Consider the following 18,048-nt stretch of genomic DNA (forward strand, 5'->3'; position numbering starts at 1 on the left):
TAGGATGTGTTATTTTAGTGTTCCCTTTATTTTTTTGAGCAGTGTATATATGTGTGACCGATCATGTGACACTTAGATTTCACACAGTTGGACTTTATTTAACTAATTCCGTGACTTCTGAAGGTAATTGAATGCACCAGATCTTATTTAGGTGCTTCATTGCAAAGGGGGTGAATACATATGCATGCACCACTTTTCCTGGGGGGGGTTTCAGCATTTTTTTTTTACAAGTTATTTATTTTTATTTTTTTCACTTCACCAATTTTGACTATTTTGTGCTTCATCGAGGGGTCCATTACATGAAATACAAGTTAAAATCCATTTAAATTACATGTTGTAACGTAACAAAATAGGAAAAATGTGAAGGGGGGATGAATACTTTTGCAAGGCACTGTAGATGCTAATGGTACTATTGTCAAAGATATGATGGAAACAAGAACATTAATATGTCTTAATGATGGGTGTGGTACATGAGTTGTTGTTAGAGAGGTTACATACTGCCTGGACCTCACAATGGTTTCTAACTCTATTGCATCTGTGTGAATGGAATGAAATGAATGATTCTACTGTTGGAAGTGATCATTTCCTGATTTCGTGTACCATGAACTGTGATGTTAATTTGTTGATTTTCAAAGGAAGAGCGCTTTTAGAACGCAGGATCATTAAGTCTGTCAAGATAAATGCATGGAGACAGTTCTGCTCTACAATCGGCAGGGGTACTGAACTGGAGGATGTATGGTCTATGTTGAAGAAGATGACTGGAAGAAGCAAGCCCAATCGAGTTCCAGTTTTGGTTGTGGGTCAAAAAAATTCTGTAAATGATAGAAGAAGCTGACTTGTTGGGGAAGACATTTGCTAGGGTACATAGTTGGGTTAATTTGGCTGAAGTATATAAGCAACGCAGGTGGGAGTTTTTAAATGCTCATGTTAATGTGTATAAGAAAAGGGATATTGTTGACTCTTCCTTGGATGCTGTTTTCACCATACATGAGATGCGTTCAGCCTTAATAGGCTGTGTATATACAGCCCCAGGTCATGATCAATTGTGCTGTGATGTTTAAGCATCTACCTGATGAGGTCAAATATGTTTTCCTGGTCTTATTTAATAAGATTTGGAGTGAGGCGCTTAGACCTTCTGGTTGGAAAAGTGGAGTAATATCACCTTTTGTAAAGCCTGGTAAGGACCCTTCATGCACTGATAGTTACAGACCAATAGCACTGACCTCTAACTTGTGTGAACTGATGGAAAAGATGATAGATAGAGGTTTATTGAGTCGATGTCAAAGTGGATTCTGTAAAGGTAGATCTACTTTGGATGCATTAGTAAAGGTGAGAAATGAAGTTGAAAAAACTCTGGTCTGGTCATAAAAGAAGTAGTGGCTACTGTCTTTTTTGACATTGAAAAGGCTTATGACGCTATGGAGAGAAGGCCTACTAATTTAAGATGAGACTTGGTATTGGTGGGAGATTATAACTGGGTTTTGGCTGCCTTATTTAATTGCTCTTCAAGTTAAAATAGGATCAATTTTATCTGATGCCTATGGAGTTGACAATTGTATTCCTCAAGGCAGTGCTATCAGTCCTATTTTGTTCAACATTATGATTAATGTTGTGTTTTTGAATGTAGGTAGGGGTATTGGGGCTTCCCTATATGCTGATGGAGCTATATGGAAGAGGGAAAGGAATGTCTTGTGATCAAATGTATTCAACAAGCTGCAGTGGATGTTGAAAGAGTGTCGATTGACTGGGATTTTAAATTGTCAGTGGTGACGTCTTGAATGTTCTTCTCGAAGAAGAAAGTTGCTGATAATATACAGGTGTTTCTGTATGGACAGCCTATGGGGGAGGATTTCTAAGTACAACTATTTGGGTCAATGGTTCAATGAGTGATATATATGGAAAGGTCATGTCATACATGTTGAAACAAAGTGTAAGAAGGTGGTGAATCTTATGCCCTCGGTCTCTGGTTACGAATGGGGTGCTGACAGACCATCGTTAATGGATATTTATAGGGCTCTGATCAGGACGACAATTGATTGCAGGTGTATAGTTTATGGAACAGCGGCGAAGACTTGGCTTCAGAAACTGGACAGAATCCATTAAATAGCTTTAAGGATATGTATTGATGCGTTTAAATCAACATATGTATGTGCTTTACTAGTGGAGGCTGCTTTTGGATATATGCCGTAAAAAATTGTCATTAGCTTTTCGGGTAAGGTTGAGCATCCAATTTCTACTGTTTTAGATGACTGTTTTGCTACATTTCACAGATGGATCCAAGGACCCAGTTAGTGGGCATACAGGAGCAGGTGTTTAAGTTCCTGAATTTGATGTGCAGTTACACAGGGCGGTGCACAATTGGACCAGCGTTGTCGGGGTTAGGCCGTCATTGTAAATAAGATTTTGTTCTTAACTGACTTGCCTAGTTAAATAAAGATTAATAAAGTTTGCGGCATGCACATTTAACGTTGGTTTGCGGACTGACATTATATAATTGACAAACATCAAGAGAATGCTTGACATTTATACATCCGGTGAATAATCAGTCTCATTGTTCTATTTGTGATTCGCTTGGTGACAGGCGGCTCGGCTCCGGGACTGCAGCTGGATGCATCTTAGATGCAGACAGATAACAATGGTTTGAAGTCTGGTTCGTTCGTTCAACGTTAAATACCTTCATTTTACAACGCACCATAACAATCAAGTTAGCTAACCATGGCTAACGGTAAGTGAAATTTGCAATTCTTAGCTACTTGCAATGCTAACGTTTAGATGGCTAGCTAGTCTTTAATGTTTCGAAACTAAACGCAGTAAGCTAGCGTTTAAATCAGTAATATTATTTGGTGTGAATGTATTTGCTAGGAAGTTAAACAAAGTGTGTTTTATGTTGCGAACGGAAAAGAGTCGTCTCTGAATCATGGAAGCGCAAATGCTATGTAGCTAGCTAGTTAGCCAGGTGCAGATTTAGCAAGGTGGATCTTGCTAAACCAATCCCCCGGCTGCAAAGATTGTTTTTGTAAACGAATTCAGAAAATAACGAATCACGTCAAGTGTCTGTCCACATTAGCCCTTTTCAAACTGCATTGTTAAGCTTTTATACCTGGATTCACACTTGTGTATTCCAAAGCCCTGGGCAAACAGACAAACGTAACTTGCTGATGCGACCAACACTCAGCCACGCGACCATTTGTTACATGCAAGGCATTTATTAGCATATTAGGTGCCTTTGCTGCTAGCATAGCATTTTGTTTCCAATAATGAATGTTTGAAAAACATTGCTGCCTCCTTTCCCTGACCTCGGAAACAAGGTTTCACTTTTGAAATGTGATCTTGCCCCTGCACAGAGAATGTTGTTCACGGACGAGACATCAACTTTTCTGATCCAGGCAAAAGCATGCAACAATATTACCATCCATGATAATATCTGGATAAATGTTAACAGAATAAATGACTGAAAACCGACGGAAATTGAGACCTAGCCACAATAGTGGAATTTGCGTTAGAGAGAGAGTAGGAAAAACAGCAGGTCCGGGACAAGGTATGCTACTCGGTGACACTCACAGAACACAACTGTAGAGTTTGTAAACACATATACAGAGTTGATCAGATGGTGCCTGCTAATGTCATCGGCCTCCCCCTTTGCTTGAGGAACAAAAGAGGAAGCCCCCTCCCCCTTTTAAGTAAATCAAGTGAAAAGGAGACTGGAGTAGGACTTTTATTTGTGCTCCTCCAGTTACACAACATCCCTTCCTATCTCTAATTTGATAGGCCTACCTGTAAAATGGGAGGGGTGTCATATCCCCTTAACCAGAGAAATGGGACAACATTTACACACTTTGGTTGCACTCATACCATGGTTGACTCAGCTTGGCGATGCTACTTTCAGCTTGATCTCAATTATTGGAGAGAGGCCTCATTGCTTTATCAGGTATGAAGGGTGTCAATGGTGCTTTTATTGGTCAATTTTGTTGTAACTAGTATTCTTTGTATGTTGGCCTATGTTAATTTAATAGGCCTACATTAAATTGTATTGGGAACATACACATTTAGCAGATGTTATTGCGGGTGTAGCGAAATGCTTTTGTTTGTAGCTCCAACAGTGACATGAGTTGGGGTCAATGTGAATTGAAGTCAGTCAATTCAGGAAGTTATTTGAATTTACAAAATGGAGAGAACTTGACATAAATAGCTTCTCCTTGTCCGCTTATTTAGAAGTAAATGGAAATAGATAAACCTACCTCTATTGCATTGGAATATAATTTCTCAAATTGACCCCAACCCTGAGGCCTAAATTCAACACTTAAATGAAATGAGGATCACACTGCGCAACATGCATTATGGTTCCATAGGCTCTCCAATTCACCTTCATTTACAGTTTTACTCTGTTCAAGTAGACAGTTATCAATAGTTTGTTTCTTTGTTATTAGTCATTCAAAATGTACAGGCCTACGGTATTTGGCACCCTCTGCTGGTGATTTGCAGGATGTGCAATGATACGCGTAAAAGGAGGGCTGTGATTGCCTACTATGATCCATTTTATAGAGAAATTGGCATAACTTTAAAACTAGCAGAGATCCAACTCTGGAAATTTGATATGCCTGTAGAGTATGTTCAACAATATATTGTAACATTCCCATTCAAAATATTTATTTTTAGTCATGTAAGAAAATTGTTACTTAAATCAAAATACTACTCTTATTATAGGGCAAGCGGTAAAGCTTGATTTGACATGTAGTCAGTGATATGTAGCCCAAAATCATGTTTAATGACATTTCATCTTTCAATCATGCAAGACTTCATGTATGCATATGGTTCCCGCCATAGAGCTAACAATAGGCCCCAATCACCACACAACCCCCACCCCAAGTGCCACAAGACGCACTTGCCGTGGCTGAGAGATCTTGGGTGAAGAGGCAAGAATTGGGTTAATTTGCATAACTGTTTAAATGCTTTAAAAAAATTGAGACTAGAAATAAGGATGTTCTCTTTTGTATTGCACGTTCCTTGGTTTAATAGTTGAGTTTTATTCCCCCCTTATTATTTGTATTTCACAGCAACACCTACAGTCCACAATCTTAATTTAGTTTGAGGATATGCATTTCTAAAATGTTTATTGTTACAAAAACATTCTTTCCTTACTTTGTCCTGGTGGTCGGTATTTCTAATCTTCGTGCCTTAGTGGATAATATTGTGCCCATGTCAAACCGAGCTGGTAGCACAGGTCATGCTGACCAGACTTGGCTTCATGTCCACTCTCCTGGAGCCAGAGCTCCACATCTGGAGGCAGATGTTTATGGGATTGTGTTACCACAAGGCCTTGTCCCTGCCATTGTCCATCCATCGATCAGGCAGGGAAAAGGTTTAAAGAACTCCTCCATGATGCTCTGTTCTGGTGGACTGAGTAAATCCTTAATTACCATTACTAGTAGCATAAAGGAATGACTTAAGTGAAAATCACCATTTCCACGACCGTGCAAAGGACTAAAACCCTGGAATGTCACATGTAATTATTTGCAGGTCTTTGTACATTACTTCCCACGTCGCATTGACGTCGTAAAGGATCCAAAGTACCAGTAGCAGCTGGCATTGGAGTATGAAGACCAAGCATGGGAGCTAGGTGTGACTTGTGCCTTCCCACTGGTTCCCCTGCTCCCACAATAAAGTACACCTGAGTGATGATTGTGGGATTGCAATTTTGGCCACGCTGATCAGACACTTCGTTTGAGGGACTGCGGTGCATGGCTGCTGCTAGGCCTACTTCTGCTGGGATTTAAAGTGTAAGAAGATAACTTCTCATTTTAATCATCACTTTTTTTCTCTTTTTTTCTGCATAGTCCAGTCAAATGAAGTGTCTAATGCATTCATTTCAGGATGGGAGTGGAGGCAAGATTGGCCTACTTCTAGTGCACCCCCAGCAGGACCCCCTCTTGCAGCACCACCTGCTCCTCCAATGGCTGGCCTTGTGATCCACAGTGTAAGATGTTAGAATTGAATGTGATTGTTTCTTATTTTTTCTGCACTTGTGCACTATCCAGACCAGAACTTATAGGTGTCTAATACCTCTTATTACAGCATGGGGGCAGAGGCAAGGTTGGACACCCAGTAGCTGTCGTTCCATCAGTTCAGCTGTGTGGAGGCAAATAAGTACTTTCAGCCGACTCGCAGGGTATGTTATTTACTGTTATTGGTAGAAATGTCATCAATATATGTTTAAGTGTGCATTTGTTGAAAAGTATTTAGTAATCAATGCGAAACCTAAAATATCCATATGATTACAGGGTAAAGTGAACAGTGCGGTTATCTGCAGCCCCAGGATCACCCTTGATGGTCAATGTGACAGGGAGGTGGACGTTCAGTCACCTTTCTACCACACCGGTCTTTCTTTTTTTTTTTTTACTAATCAACTGCTCAACATTACCTAGAGTATTAGAATCTGGTCGAGAACAAAATGTCGAACAGCCTGCAACTAGGTGAAGAGAAGCCCTGATGGGTGAACTGTTATTCTTCAAGCTACTTTATTCTACATTTTCTTGTAAATATTTCATGGGTGTATGTTGATTTGTGTATTTTCCAGGAGCTTGCTCGGTTGTCTTATTAAAAAGAGAACAGAGACGAATTTGTCAGTTTCTCCTATATTGGCTCAAATTGGTTACTGTTTTTTACTTCCCTCTGGAAAGTTGTTTATTTAAATAAATACTGAATAAAACATTTCTGTTGCAATTTGTTATTATTGGGTATCTTAAATACTGTCACCCGAGTAGGCTGATAACCGTGGACCTAAGATCCATAGGTAAGGCTGTACATTGCAAGATAAATGTTCAATACACTTGATTGAGTAGTGAACTTAATGTGGCTAGTTTCACACAGTTTTCAAAGTCCCCCCAATAAGTGCATTGACCATAATATTTGTGAAAACTCTTCACAGTTATGTCCCGTGGGTGTCACTTATATAGACCGATACCCCATTTCATGGGTGAACAATCTCTAGCTTAGGCTCTACTGTCCAATATGAGTTCAACAGTCAACATGTATTATAGGCTTAATGTGGTTAATTTCACACTGGTTTTCGTGTTGCACTGTAAGAGCTAAGATGCTAATATTTGTGTAAACTCAGTTGTGTTCTGTGGGTCACCGAGTAGGCTGATACCCCATTTCATGGGTGCACAATCTCTTGTATAAGCTGTGTAGTATGCCCCCAATGCAGATGTGGGGATTTAAAAAAAAAATCTGTTAATTAACAATTGGATTTCATTTTGGATTTGTTTAGCCATATCTAGTCCAAATATGGCTTGATTCTACTGTTTGGAAGGCTCCTGCGTGGTGCAGCGGTCTAAGGCACTGCATCGCCGTGCAAGAGGCGTCACTACAGTCCCTGGTTTGTATCCAGGCTGTATCACATCCGGCTGTATTTGGAGTCCCATAGGGCGGCGCACAATTGGCCCAGCGTCGTCCAGGTTTAGGCTTTCATTGTAAATAAGAATTTGTTCTTAACCGACTTCCCTAGTTAAATAAAGGTGTGCATCACTTTCAATGGGGGACTTTCATTTTTAATGCGAAACCCAAATTCCACTATTGTGACTTCCTTATTGTGGCTAGCTTCACACAGGGGATATTGAGCGTTTGCTGCCCTTCCAGCTGTAGAGTTGGGAGACTTTCGACACTCCCACTCGCCTGCTACCCATACTTGGGAGTTTGTTGCTTCAGTTGGCTAGCTGCCTATGTGAGATGTTAGCCAGCCTGCATAACACCTGTTTTTGTTGGCCATAGCAACCAATGTATTTGCACAGATGAAAGTATTGTTTTTTTTTGTCTGGATTTTGTCCTCAGATGGAAGGATGAAAGGGTATACATTTACTTATCAAAATAGCTACAGAGGCATCACAAGCATATGCAAATTAAGTGAAAGTGCAGATTTTCTGATTGGACAATGAAAATGAGTTATTCTGACCCTTTTCACACTGGCTATTTTTGCATCATGTTTCTGGGGTCCCGAAAGTCCCCAAAAGTCAGTGCTAACCTTGCTCCTGAGCAGAGCCAACTAGCCCTGGACTAAGGTTGGTGCTAGCACATTTTCGAATGTTCCAAGTGTGAACACACTTAGCCCCAGGCTAAAATCTCCCTTAGCCCAGGACTAAGCAGGCTCTTAGCCCTGGGCTAAGGTGCAGTGTGAACATGCCTAGTATGTGTGATTTCTGGTTCCTTGCCTCACTGACCTACTTGCTGTCAACTTTACACTTTCTGCTGTCAAGACACTGTCCTCTCTCCACAGAGCCAGTGAGTGTGGTGTTCAAGGTGTACTGTCTGTCAGTGATGACAATGGTGGCAGCAACTTACACTGTGGTATTACGATACACAAGGACCATATCATCAACAGCTATGTACTTCTCTACAACAGCAGTATGCGTCACAGAGGTTATTAAATTGTTCTTGAGCCTTGGGATGTTGACCAAGTAAGTAGCTTTATCTAGAGCCCAGCTTTGCCACCTATTCTATATCCTGTGTTTTCATGACATGTGTGTAAACTAAACAAGTGATTGCTATCCAAGTGGTCTCAGCCTTGAATAAATATATAGAATACCCTTGAAGGGATTGACATAATAGTTTGCCATATTGCCCAGGCAAGTGACCTGAGCAGTTGCAAGTTGAGCCTTGCCCTCTGGTAGTCCCATTAGGCAGATTATATATATATATATAATTATTTTTTTACACTGATTACCAACATGCAAAGTATTCCAGTAGTCCTATTTGTTCCTCCTCCTGTGTGTAGGTGAAACTAGCTACTTTAATTAAACTGATCATAATCTTCTAGCAACCAAAGAATACTCCTGACTTGCCCGATAGGGGAGTGCCTTTCAGACCTTAAATGTCAATCTCTGCCTTGTATTGAGTATTTTGTTGAAATAATTAATGCCCTAGTTGCTCAACTTTTGTATATGTTTGTTTTAATTTTCACCTTGCAGAGAAGCTGGCAGCTTTGGCAGGTTAAAAGCATCCATAGTTGAACATGTGTTTCAGTGTCCAAAAGAGCTGCTGAAACTGAGTGTTCCCTCTGTGGTCTATGCGATTCAGAATAACATGGCCTTCATAGCCCTGAGCAATCTTGATGCAGCTGTGTATCAGGTATTAACTTGAAATTAAATGATTTCTTCAGAAAACTGCACATTAATAATTGACTTGTATACTTCCTGGTTCATATGCTCACTGTTCCACTGCATCTCCCTACCAAGGTGACCTATCAGTTGAAGATCCCGTGCACAGCCCTATGCATGGTCCTAATGCTGAACCGCTCTCTCAGCAGGCTGCAGTGGTTGTCTGTCTGCATGCTGTGTGGGGGTGTTGCTTTGGTCCAGTGGAAACCTGCAGAGGCCACTAAAGTCCAGGTACCCTTGGTATTTGTCTAGCATTCTTTTTAAAAATTTAATCTGCATTAATCTAAAAACACCCATTTGATGTCAGAATACTTATTGTACAAGGGAGACCTTGCCAATGGGCATGTCAAGTGTATTGATGATGAGTTCATTGATTATGTTCTTTATTAAGCAATAAGGCACGTGGGGGTGTGGTATATAGTGCTTTTGTAAAGTATTCAGACCCCTTCACTTTTTCCATATTTTGTTACTTTACAGCCTTATTCTAAAATTTATTTGATTTTTTTTTTCAGTCTACACAATACCCCATAATGACAAAGCAAAAACAGGTTTTTAGAAATGTTTGCAAGTTGATTAAAAAATACACAAACAATTCAGACCCTTTACTCAGTACTTTGTTGAAGCGTCTTTGGCAGTGATTACACCCTCGAGTCTTCTTTGGTATGACGCTACAAGCTTGGCACATCTGTATTTGGGAAGTTTCTCCCATTCTTCTCTGCAGATCCTCTCGAGCTCTGTCAGGTTGGAAGGGGAGCGTCGCTGCACAGCTATTTTCAGGTCTCTCCAGAGATGTTAGATTGGGTTCAAGTCCAGCTCTGACTGGGCCACTCAAGGACATTGAGACCTGTCCCGAATCCACTCCTGCGTTTTCTTGGTTGTGTGCTTAGGGTCGTTGTCCTGTTGAAAGGTGAACCTTCGCCCAAGTCTGAGCGCTCGGGAGCAGGTTTTCATCAAGGATCTCTCTGTACTTTGTTCCGTTCATCTTTCCCTCGATCCTGACTAGACTCCCAGTCCCTGCTACTGAAAAATATTCCCACTGCATGATGCTGCCACCATGCTTCACCACAGGGATGGTGCCAGGTTTCCTCCAGATGTGACGCTTGGCATTCAGGCCAAAGAGTTCAATCTTGGTTTCATCAGACCAGACAATTTTGTTCCACATGGTTTGAGTTCTTTAGGTGCCTTTTGGCAAACTCCAAGCGGGCTGTCATGTGCCTTTTACTGAGGAGTGGCTTCCGTCTGGCCACTCTACCATAAAGGCCTGATTGGTGGAGTGCTGCAGAGATGGTTGTCCTTCTGGAAGGTTCTCCCATCTCCGCAGAGGAAGTCTGGAGCTTTGTCAGAGTGACCATCAGGTTCTTGGTCACCTCCCTGACCAAGGTCCTTCTCCCCCGATTGCTCAGTTTGGCTGGGTGCCAGCTCTAGGAAGAGTCTAGGTGGTTCCAAACGGTTTCCATTTAAGAATGATGGAGGCCACTGTGTTTTAGGGGACCTTCAATGCTGCAGACATTTATTGGTACCCTTCCCCAGATCTGTGCCTCAACACAATCCTGTCTTGGAGCTCAATTCCTCTGACCTCATGGCTTGGTTTTTGCTCTGACATGCACTGTCAACTGTGGGACCTTGTACAGATAGACTTTCCAAATCATGTCCAATCAATTGAATTTACCACAGGTGGACTCGAAGTTGTAGAAACATCTCAAGGATGATCAATGGAAACAGTATAGCAAAGGGGTCTGAATACGTTTTTATTTTCTGTTTTCGCTTTGTCATTATGGGATGTTGTGTGTAGATTGATGTGGATAATTTGTTTTAAATATATATTTTAGAATAAGGCTAACCTAACAATGTGGAAAGAGTGAAGGCATCTGAATACTTTCTGAATGCACTGTATGGTGGTTATACCACGGCTAAGGGATTTTCTTATGCACGACGCAACGCGGAAGGCCTAGATACAGCCCTTAGCCATAGTATATTGGCAATATACCACAAACCCCTGAGGTGTCTTATTGCTATTATAAACTGGTTACCAATGTAAAAATATTTGTTTTGTCATACCTGTGGTATATGGTTTGATATAAGCCAATCAGCATTCAGGGTTCATAATGGCTTGTTTAGAATCCAAGGATTTGATAAGGATGTTACACATGTTCTAATCTTATCAGGTTGAGCAGAACCCTTTTTGGGGGTTCATGGCCATTGCTATCGCTGTATTCTGCTCCGGATTTGCAGGTAATGTATCTTAATTTTTATCTTCATACCTTTAATATTCCATGATGACAATGGCAGGTTATATTTAATGGTGTCACTTTGTGTTTGAACAGGTGTGTACTTTGAGAAGGTCCTGAAGAGCTCAGACACATCCCTATGGGTGCGGAACATCCAGATGTACCTGTCTGGCATCGTGGTCACCCTCGCTGTTGTTTACATGACTGAGGGTACTCAGGTTATACAGAAAGGCTTCTTCTACGGTTACACGCCTTGGGTGTGCTTTGCAGTTTGTGAGTCAAATTTTAAGCTTGATACATAAACACAACCATTTTTTTTTTCAGCAGCAGTTGTCACAAAGTGCTATATAGATACCCATCCCAAAACCACAAGGCAGATTTTTATGCAATTTAAGGTTTTCTTGCTTTTCTACCATGCATGGGGATGTTTTTTATTTTCCTAACCTGAATTTGTCTTGTACATTGAAGTTACATTTGTTATTTTATCCTTCCAGTTCTGGCCAGTGTCGGTGGTTTGTACACATCAGTGGTGGTGAAGTACACAGACAATATCATGAAAGGCTTCTCTGCTGCAGCCGCCATCGTTCTCTCTACTGTGGCATCCGTCACTCTGTTTGGGCTACAGATAAGTGAGTTGAGCAATCAGATCTCCGTGGGCAGGGACTATCATGAGTTACTGTTCAGACACTGGGCTTTGACACTCGTGTTACTATATCGTATAACAATAGAATCTGACCAACATATTTTGGCTGTGAGTGAATTTATAGTCCATTGCAGGTTTTCAGTAACCATTTTCTCTTTTCTTTCAGCTGTTAACTTTGCCAGTGGAGCAATGCTAGTGTGTATCTCCATATACCTGTATGGACTCCCAAAACAAGACACCACCAAGCTTCCAAGAGCAGACAAGGATGCCAAGCAGAAACTAATCACTGTTTGAGGCCTGGAAGAACTTAAACATTTTTGGCCTTTCCTGACCACTGAGCTGGACCTGCCCGAGGCCCTCTGTTGCGTATAGAATAAGAGCGTCAGCAAGGAACTTTAATTTATCATTAATGCTGGAGCATAAATTAAGGGATTTTAAAATACACTTCAATATTCTGTGGCGATTGTGGAGCTGAGGCATAAAAATTACCTGTTTTTGTTGACTGTGTTACTGCTGTTAGTCACGGACAATAGTTACGAATCTTTGTCAGTCATTCCACTTGTCACAGTACTAAATGTATATACACAGCTGACAATCTCATTATTGTAGCTGTCATTATCTATAATACAATCTTGGGTCGTCTGTTTTGAACATTCAAAATACATTTGTTGACTCAATGTTAATGGCAATAAATCTGAACTGTTATGCATTGCCAGAGATGTTAACTACAATTTATGAAAAATACCACAATGTCAAATCAGAACACCCTTTAATGTATAGCTTTTATTATTTAGCTTTTCCCAACCCAAGTCCATTAATCTACATAGCGAACAAAAGTCAAGCAAAACTACATAATGTACATCGTCATTCACCAGTACAATCTAACCACAACTGATAAAAGGCCAGGATGTCCTCTTCTGGAGTCTAGGCCAGAAGCTTCTTTAGTTTATCCACTATTTTGTAGTGACCACCACCCCTGCAAAGATGCATGTTGATTTGCTAAAAAATGTGGGATCTTTGCAACAAACACATTTATGGAACAAAAACTGGCAGAAGAGTCATAGCCTGTGCCAGTCTGTTTGGGCTATAATGCCAACTTATTATTCATTGTCTGGGCTTGACAAGGACAGCAATCTAGTTGGCAAGAGCACAAACATCTGCGACAAGCCTAGCAGAGTTGGGAATGGCAGGTCACTAACAAAAAAGGCATCAGAAAAAACCCTGAATAAATATCAATACAGCAATGAAAACAGGCCACTGGTAGAGTAATAGGTAGCAGAGGTCCAGATATGCGTTGCCAGGGGGCAGGCCAATGCTTCATCCAAAATGGCACCCTATTCCCTCTATATAGTGCACTAATTTTGACAAGCCATATGGGCACTAATCAATAGTAGTGCACTATATAGGAAATTGGGTGCCATTTGGGACACATACCAAATTCCAGACGAAGAGAACGTAGTTGCCACTGACAGAAGTTTGAGGCAGCCTGTGCCCACAGGGGAGATATGGCACTGCTACGAGTTCAACTAGACCCACTGAGTCCCTGGAGAATACCGTTGGCAGAGAATCAGCTGAGGAGTTTTCAGCGATTAATAAAATGGGGAAACTGGTATTCCATCAAACATCGGGTTTCACTCAGGAAACATCTGGAGGGGAGAGAGAGCAACTATAAATACATATTAATGGAAACAAAGGTTAACATTCAGCATGGTACAGAATTGACAGGGGTGTTTATCAAGGGGGAGGCATGTCGCTGATAAAGTTTGTTACTCACAGCTAGCAGGTTGCTCTCCAAATCGCCGCATTAGCTGATCGTGAGTGAACTTAACGAAAGCATCATATTGCTCTGCAGAAAGAGCAAAAAGTCAGACAAATGGATTGTGCAATACCTTCTTCTGCAGAAAACAAGTCACAGAAACAGTTTCTCCGACATACCTGCTAGTTTTGTTGTCAATATCTCATCATACTCTTCCCTTATCTTCTCCTCTCGTTCTTTAAGCAGTCGTTCACATATCATCCCAACCTGTCTCAAGGTAAACAGAGGCTGCTCTTTTCTAGATGGGGAGATAGTACCTGTATGGAGAATGAGAGTATATTATCAGGGAGAGCGTTCTCAAAACCACTTACCCTAAAATAATTCTGACATTAAATGAAGCCAAGGGGCATACAACTGCAAGCTAACAAAAGGGATAGAAATTGTTGTGGGACAACCAATGGTATCCAGTTGATGAAGACCCTAAGACATGTCTTTATTCTTACTGATGTCCTTCCTGAGTAAAAGCAGACTGGACATACCTGGCAGACTGGATCCACTAAGGATGGAGCTATGCGATTGTGACTCCAGGGGACAACAGACCTCTGTCTGCTGAATGCTGTTCTCCAGTTGCCTTCGCTTATGCATCCGTTTGTACTCTTGTTTGATATTGTGCAGGATTTGCTCTGGATTGGAGAACAAGGGCAATAGTTGGTTAGGGCAAGTTAATCAATTATTCCAAATATCATTTGCACAACATACTCTAGTAATATACTTTGTTGGTGTAGTTATACTTAAGGTAACTAACCACAATATGACATTAATTTGAGAAGAGATGCAGTAAAACTCTAGTTAGCCACTTCCCTAGCAAATGAGAACACAATCCCAAACACTCCCGAGACAGTTCCTGTGCACAGCCATTTGAGAGAACAAGGGGTGTGCCAATCCTAGCCATGTTAAGAGTATTATACTGCCAAAATATGGTGACATGGCATCATCCTGTTGCTGGTAAAGTGTTTCAGCTAAATGTAAAATGATGCTCATTTAAAATATCTAACGTTAGCTACAGTAGTTAGCTTAGTTTGTTGGTTGAATGTTTATGACCGACCTAGCTGCCATGCTAAGTGGCTAGCAAACAACATTTATGGACAGTTAGTATGTCTGTCGCTACCACAAGCTAGCCAACAACACATGCAAAGTGTTTACAAGCTTATCAGTATGTAAATTACTAGTTGTAACGTTAAGCCAATTGAGTTTTCCTAGCCAGCTAACGATTTGTCAGTTAACTTCACACGAAGGTACACATTTCATGAATAAATTCCCATGCCTGCCTCAAATCTAGTAGCTATGAAATGTTGCTAACCGGTTGTGAGTCTGGATGACACTTCTCCAAATGGCGAGGGCTCCATACGCAGATATTTCTGGGGTGATGAGGTGTACGCGGCTGGAGACATTGGGGCGCATCTCCTCCTTTTGGGGGACGCCTGGTTAATCAATGGATCGAAATCCATAGTCCTTTTCAAAGTAGCCCCACAAGCCATTCCGTTCACAATATCTTCTCGCTATAAAAACGAGAAAGCTGTGGTTTTCGCTATCAGAGGGCACAACAATCAGAGTTCCTGTGACTGGGCCGTTCTTCTCCGACTAACGTTACCTCAAGGAAAATTCAGATTAGAAACAAATGGCGTAGTTGTTTCGCCTATGTGAGTCTTAATATCATCCAAATCGCAGACCCTGTAATGGCCGAGTGTTAGTTTGAATTAATTTAGTCAATCCTTTTATATGAATTATTATATACAACCAGATGATAGTAGATTCGGACACGTATTTCCTTCTGCCAATGTCGTTGACAAATTCTTTCCTTGATGACAACCAACATGGCGTCAAATTCTGAGCAAATGGGCATGCGCAATTAATGATTGTTATGTTGGTATATGTAGTGTATTTGCCATACAGTTTTCATTCGTTCATATCCAATAGTTGGGCTTTTGCACTACATTCCCCACAGCCATGAATACCAAAACCACCTACCAAATTTAAATTCTCCAGTACGTTCAAACGATTTGAAGAATTTGAATAATGCTATTAGTTAATCACCGTTCATTATAAAGGATGGTCTCATTTCTGAATGTGCAAATCGGATTCAACTTAATTGTATTGTTCTTGTACATAACAGTTATGTGGTAGACCTATTCTCGATTGTTCAGGGCCCAGTTTCCCGATAGTGATGTAATTTAGGTTTATAAGTGTTTTAAAGATGTATCTTCTCTACAACGGCCGAAGATCACAAAACACCATGAGAACGGTCTCTAAATGCTTGTGCATGCTTCGGTTAGGCTGGGCCACCCAATTAGACTACAATCAAGTAGGGCGGCTAGAACGAATCAGTTGGATGGGCCTTTGATTTCCATAGGTGGACACGTTTTTCACAAGACCTCGGGTGTTAATATTAAAGACCATAGGCAGCTCGTGAGTTTCAGGGTTGTGGAAGATAACAATTTATCCTACCATTTCTACGTGCCAATTATGATTGTTGTTATATGCGCATTTTCGTGGAACAGTTTAATTTCAATAATAACGTTTTTGTTTATCCTGATAAGTGATGGATCTTTCAATCACACATATCTCTACTCTGCCTGTCTGCACCCCTTTCTATCTGTCTTGACTTGTCCCTAGCGAACTTGCAACATTGTATCAACTAGCCTATTCAGAGTTTCCAGCACCAGTGAGCTCATGACAGACTGCTGTTTTTATGAAGTTTCCACTGGATATATGGAATCATCAGATCATCGCTACAATATAATTGTATTTCTTCTTTCGTTCTTTGAATTAGTTAATTATATTAATTTAAATCGTTTGATTATTAATATATTAATGTTTTAATATTTTTATAACTAGATTCGTCTCTTCACGTATGCGAGCCTCCTCCCAACGTTCACCTACAAGTGCCGGCTCTAGTTGGTTGCGAGATACAGAAGAATTAGTATAACATACAGAAGATGAAGAGAGAATATTTCCACAGCTCCACGAGCTTTTTTCGCGATTGGCGAAAGCATGATATTTGTAGTACTTTTTAAGGTTTAGCATCAGGTTTAGGTTTCCTGAACAGCTTTTACGAAAGTTGAGTCGATGTGTAAATTAACGTTACCTTTGGCTCCATTAACAGACTTTTAACAGACTGTTAGCCTAACATTATGTTTACATCTGTGCTAGTAATACACGCATATACAGTGCAGTGTTGTAAGTTACAGTATACGAATGTTTAGCTAATGTGGGGTAACTACTAGGCTACAGCTGTCAGTGTTAAGAAAGTTAACATTCAGCAATTTGAAATCCATTAACTCAGTTAGATTTTCTTACTTGAACTCAAAACGAACAATTGTTTATTATCAATTTGTTAACGTTACTCAAAAGATTACCACAATTTGCAGATAGCCTGTTTGCTATCGTAAAAAAAGTGTAAGAAATTATAGCTAGCTAAATTACTTACTGCAGAGTAGGGCTAACGTTAGCCATGATCTGACTTGTAATTTAGGCTGGTAGTTGATTTTAAGGTACAGTCATGATAATGGGGATTTGTAATTAAGATTGAGATTGGACAAAAATGTGGGTAATTGGATGCTTAGATGTAACCATAGACTGTCTTTTTTTTTGCAGTGTCAATTAAACATTAAAAGAAAGGGAGAGATACCAGACTTATTTTTAAAGAAGCACAAACAGGCAGATCAGGTGCAAACAGACCCCAGCCCTTGCATCACTACTGGACCCCAGAGCAGCTCCCTAGCTGAGTGTGGTCAGACTTCACAAGGACCAGTCTACCACCACCACCACCACCTACCAGACAGTCAGTCACATGCCCAGTTCAGAATTTAAGTTTAGCTTCAGTTTGTAATAGGTAATTTTGTCAGATTAAGCCTCCCTTCAAAATTATGGTTGATGATTCATGTGTGTTCTTGTTTTGATGGCTGTGCCATTTTTATTATACACCAATGGTTATTGTGTTATTTTAATGTAATTGATGTATCAAGGGATGCCACAGAGACCTCTGGCTCTGAGCAAGACAGTGAGCCAGAGCTGCCAGGAGATGTCATCGAGCCCCTTGCAACTGCGTCAAGCACCAGATATGCTGTTCCAATGGTAGGCCAGGCCTATACTTTAAACTACACCCAATGGTAGGCCAGGCCTATACTTTAAACTACACCCAATGGTAGGCCAGGCCTATACTTTAAACTACACCCAATGGTAGGCCAGGCCTATACTTTAAACTACACCCAA

At 40.7% G+C, this 18,048-nt stretch overlaps 2 protein-coding genes and 1 long non-coding RNA gene across 6 annotated transcripts; 2 read left to right on the forward strand and 1 right to left on the reverse strand.

Annotated features, from left to right (window-relative positions):
* Nucleotides 1-1,949: 1,949 nt before the first annotated feature.
* LOC115107646 (CMP-sialic acid transporter-like) lies at nucleotides 1,950-12,735 on the forward strand. 2 transcript variants are annotated; one of them, XM_029631124.2, is made up of 9 exons: nucleotides 2,318-2,391; nucleotides 2,582-2,725; nucleotides 8,270-8,450; nucleotides 8,961-9,120; nucleotides 9,228-9,380; nucleotides 11,315-11,381; nucleotides 11,474-11,650; nucleotides 11,872-12,006; nucleotides 12,187-12,735. In XM_029631124.2, exons 2-9 carry the CDS (start codon nucleotides 2,716-2,718, stop codon nucleotides 12,312-12,314), a joined length of 1,011 nt encoding a protein of 336 aa, XP_029486984.1. In that variant the 5' UTR covers nucleotides 2,318-2,391; nucleotides 2,582-2,715; the 3' UTR covers nucleotides 12,315-12,735. The 2 variants fall into 2 exon arrangements, with proteins under 2 accessions (XP_029486985.1, XP_029486984.1); XM_029631125.2 differs by lacking the exons at nucleotides 2,318-2,391; nucleotides 2,582-2,725 and adding an exon at nucleotides 1,950-2,212.
* On the forward strand, nucleotides 2,741-6,708 carry LOC115107649 (uncharacterized). 3 transcript variants are annotated; one of them, XR_003860234.2, is made up of 5 exons: nucleotides 2,741-3,928; nucleotides 5,518-5,777; nucleotides 5,871-5,974; nucleotides 6,073-6,166; nucleotides 6,279-6,708. It is a non-coding gene; the product is annotated as an uncharacterized LOC115107649 (long non-coding RNA). The 3 variants fall into 3 exon arrangements; XR_003860235.2 differs by lacking the exon at nucleotides 5,518-5,777 and having other exon boundaries at nucleotides 2,745-3,928; nucleotides 5,835-5,974; XR_003860233.1 differs by lacking the exon at nucleotides 2,741-3,928 and having other exon boundaries at nucleotides 3,936-5,777.
* A 37-nt stretch (nucleotides 12,736-12,772) lies between the features above and the next one.
* Nucleotides 12,773-15,650, reverse strand: LOC115107648 (akirin-2-like). Its single transcript, XM_029631126.2, has 5 exons — nucleotides 15,137-15,650; nucleotides 14,316-14,459; nucleotides 13,956-14,093; nucleotides 13,795-13,866; nucleotides 12,773-13,666 (listed from the first exon to the last, which is right to left on the reverse strand). The coding sequence occupies exons 1-5, from the start codon at nucleotides 15,312-15,314 to the stop codon at nucleotides 13,656-13,658; spliced, it is 543 nt and encodes a 180-aa protein (XP_029486986.1). The 5' UTR covers nucleotides 15,315-15,650; the 3' UTR covers nucleotides 12,773-13,655.
* Nucleotides 15,651-18,048: the final 2,398 nt, after the last annotated feature.

This window comes from Oncorhynchus nerka, linkage group LG24 (genome assembly GCF_034236695.1).
Source record: "Oncorhynchus nerka isolate Pitt River linkage group LG24, Oner_Uvic_2.0, whole genome shotgun sequence".
Classification (NCBI taxonomy): Eukaryota; Metazoa; Chordata; class Actinopteri; order Salmoniformes; family Salmonidae; genus Oncorhynchus; species Oncorhynchus nerka.

Bases quoted from the DNA above. Each gene is read 5' to 3' on its own strand.
- LOC115107646 (XM_029631124.2), top strand. The intron at 9,381-11,314 runs GTACCCTTGGTA...TAATCTTATCAG, and splicing joins CAGAGGCCACTAAAGTCCAG to GTTGAGCAGAACCCTTTTTG. The intron at 11,382-11,473 runs GTAATGTATCTT...GTGTTTGAACAG, and splicing joins ATTCTGCTCCGGATTTGCAG to GTGTGTACTTTGAGAAGGTC.
- LOC115107648 (XM_029631126.2), bottom strand. From the start codon at position 15,314: ATGGCTTGTGGGGCTACTTTGAAAAGGACTATGGATTTCGATCCATTG. The intron at 14,094-14,315 runs GTATGTCCAGTC...TTCTCCATACAG, and splicing joins TAGTGGATCCAGTCTGCCAG to GTACTATCTCCCCATCTAGA. The intron at 13,867-13,955 runs GTATGTCGGAGA...CTCTTTCTGCAG, and splicing joins ATTGACAACAAAACTAGCAG to AGCAATATGATGCTTTCGTT.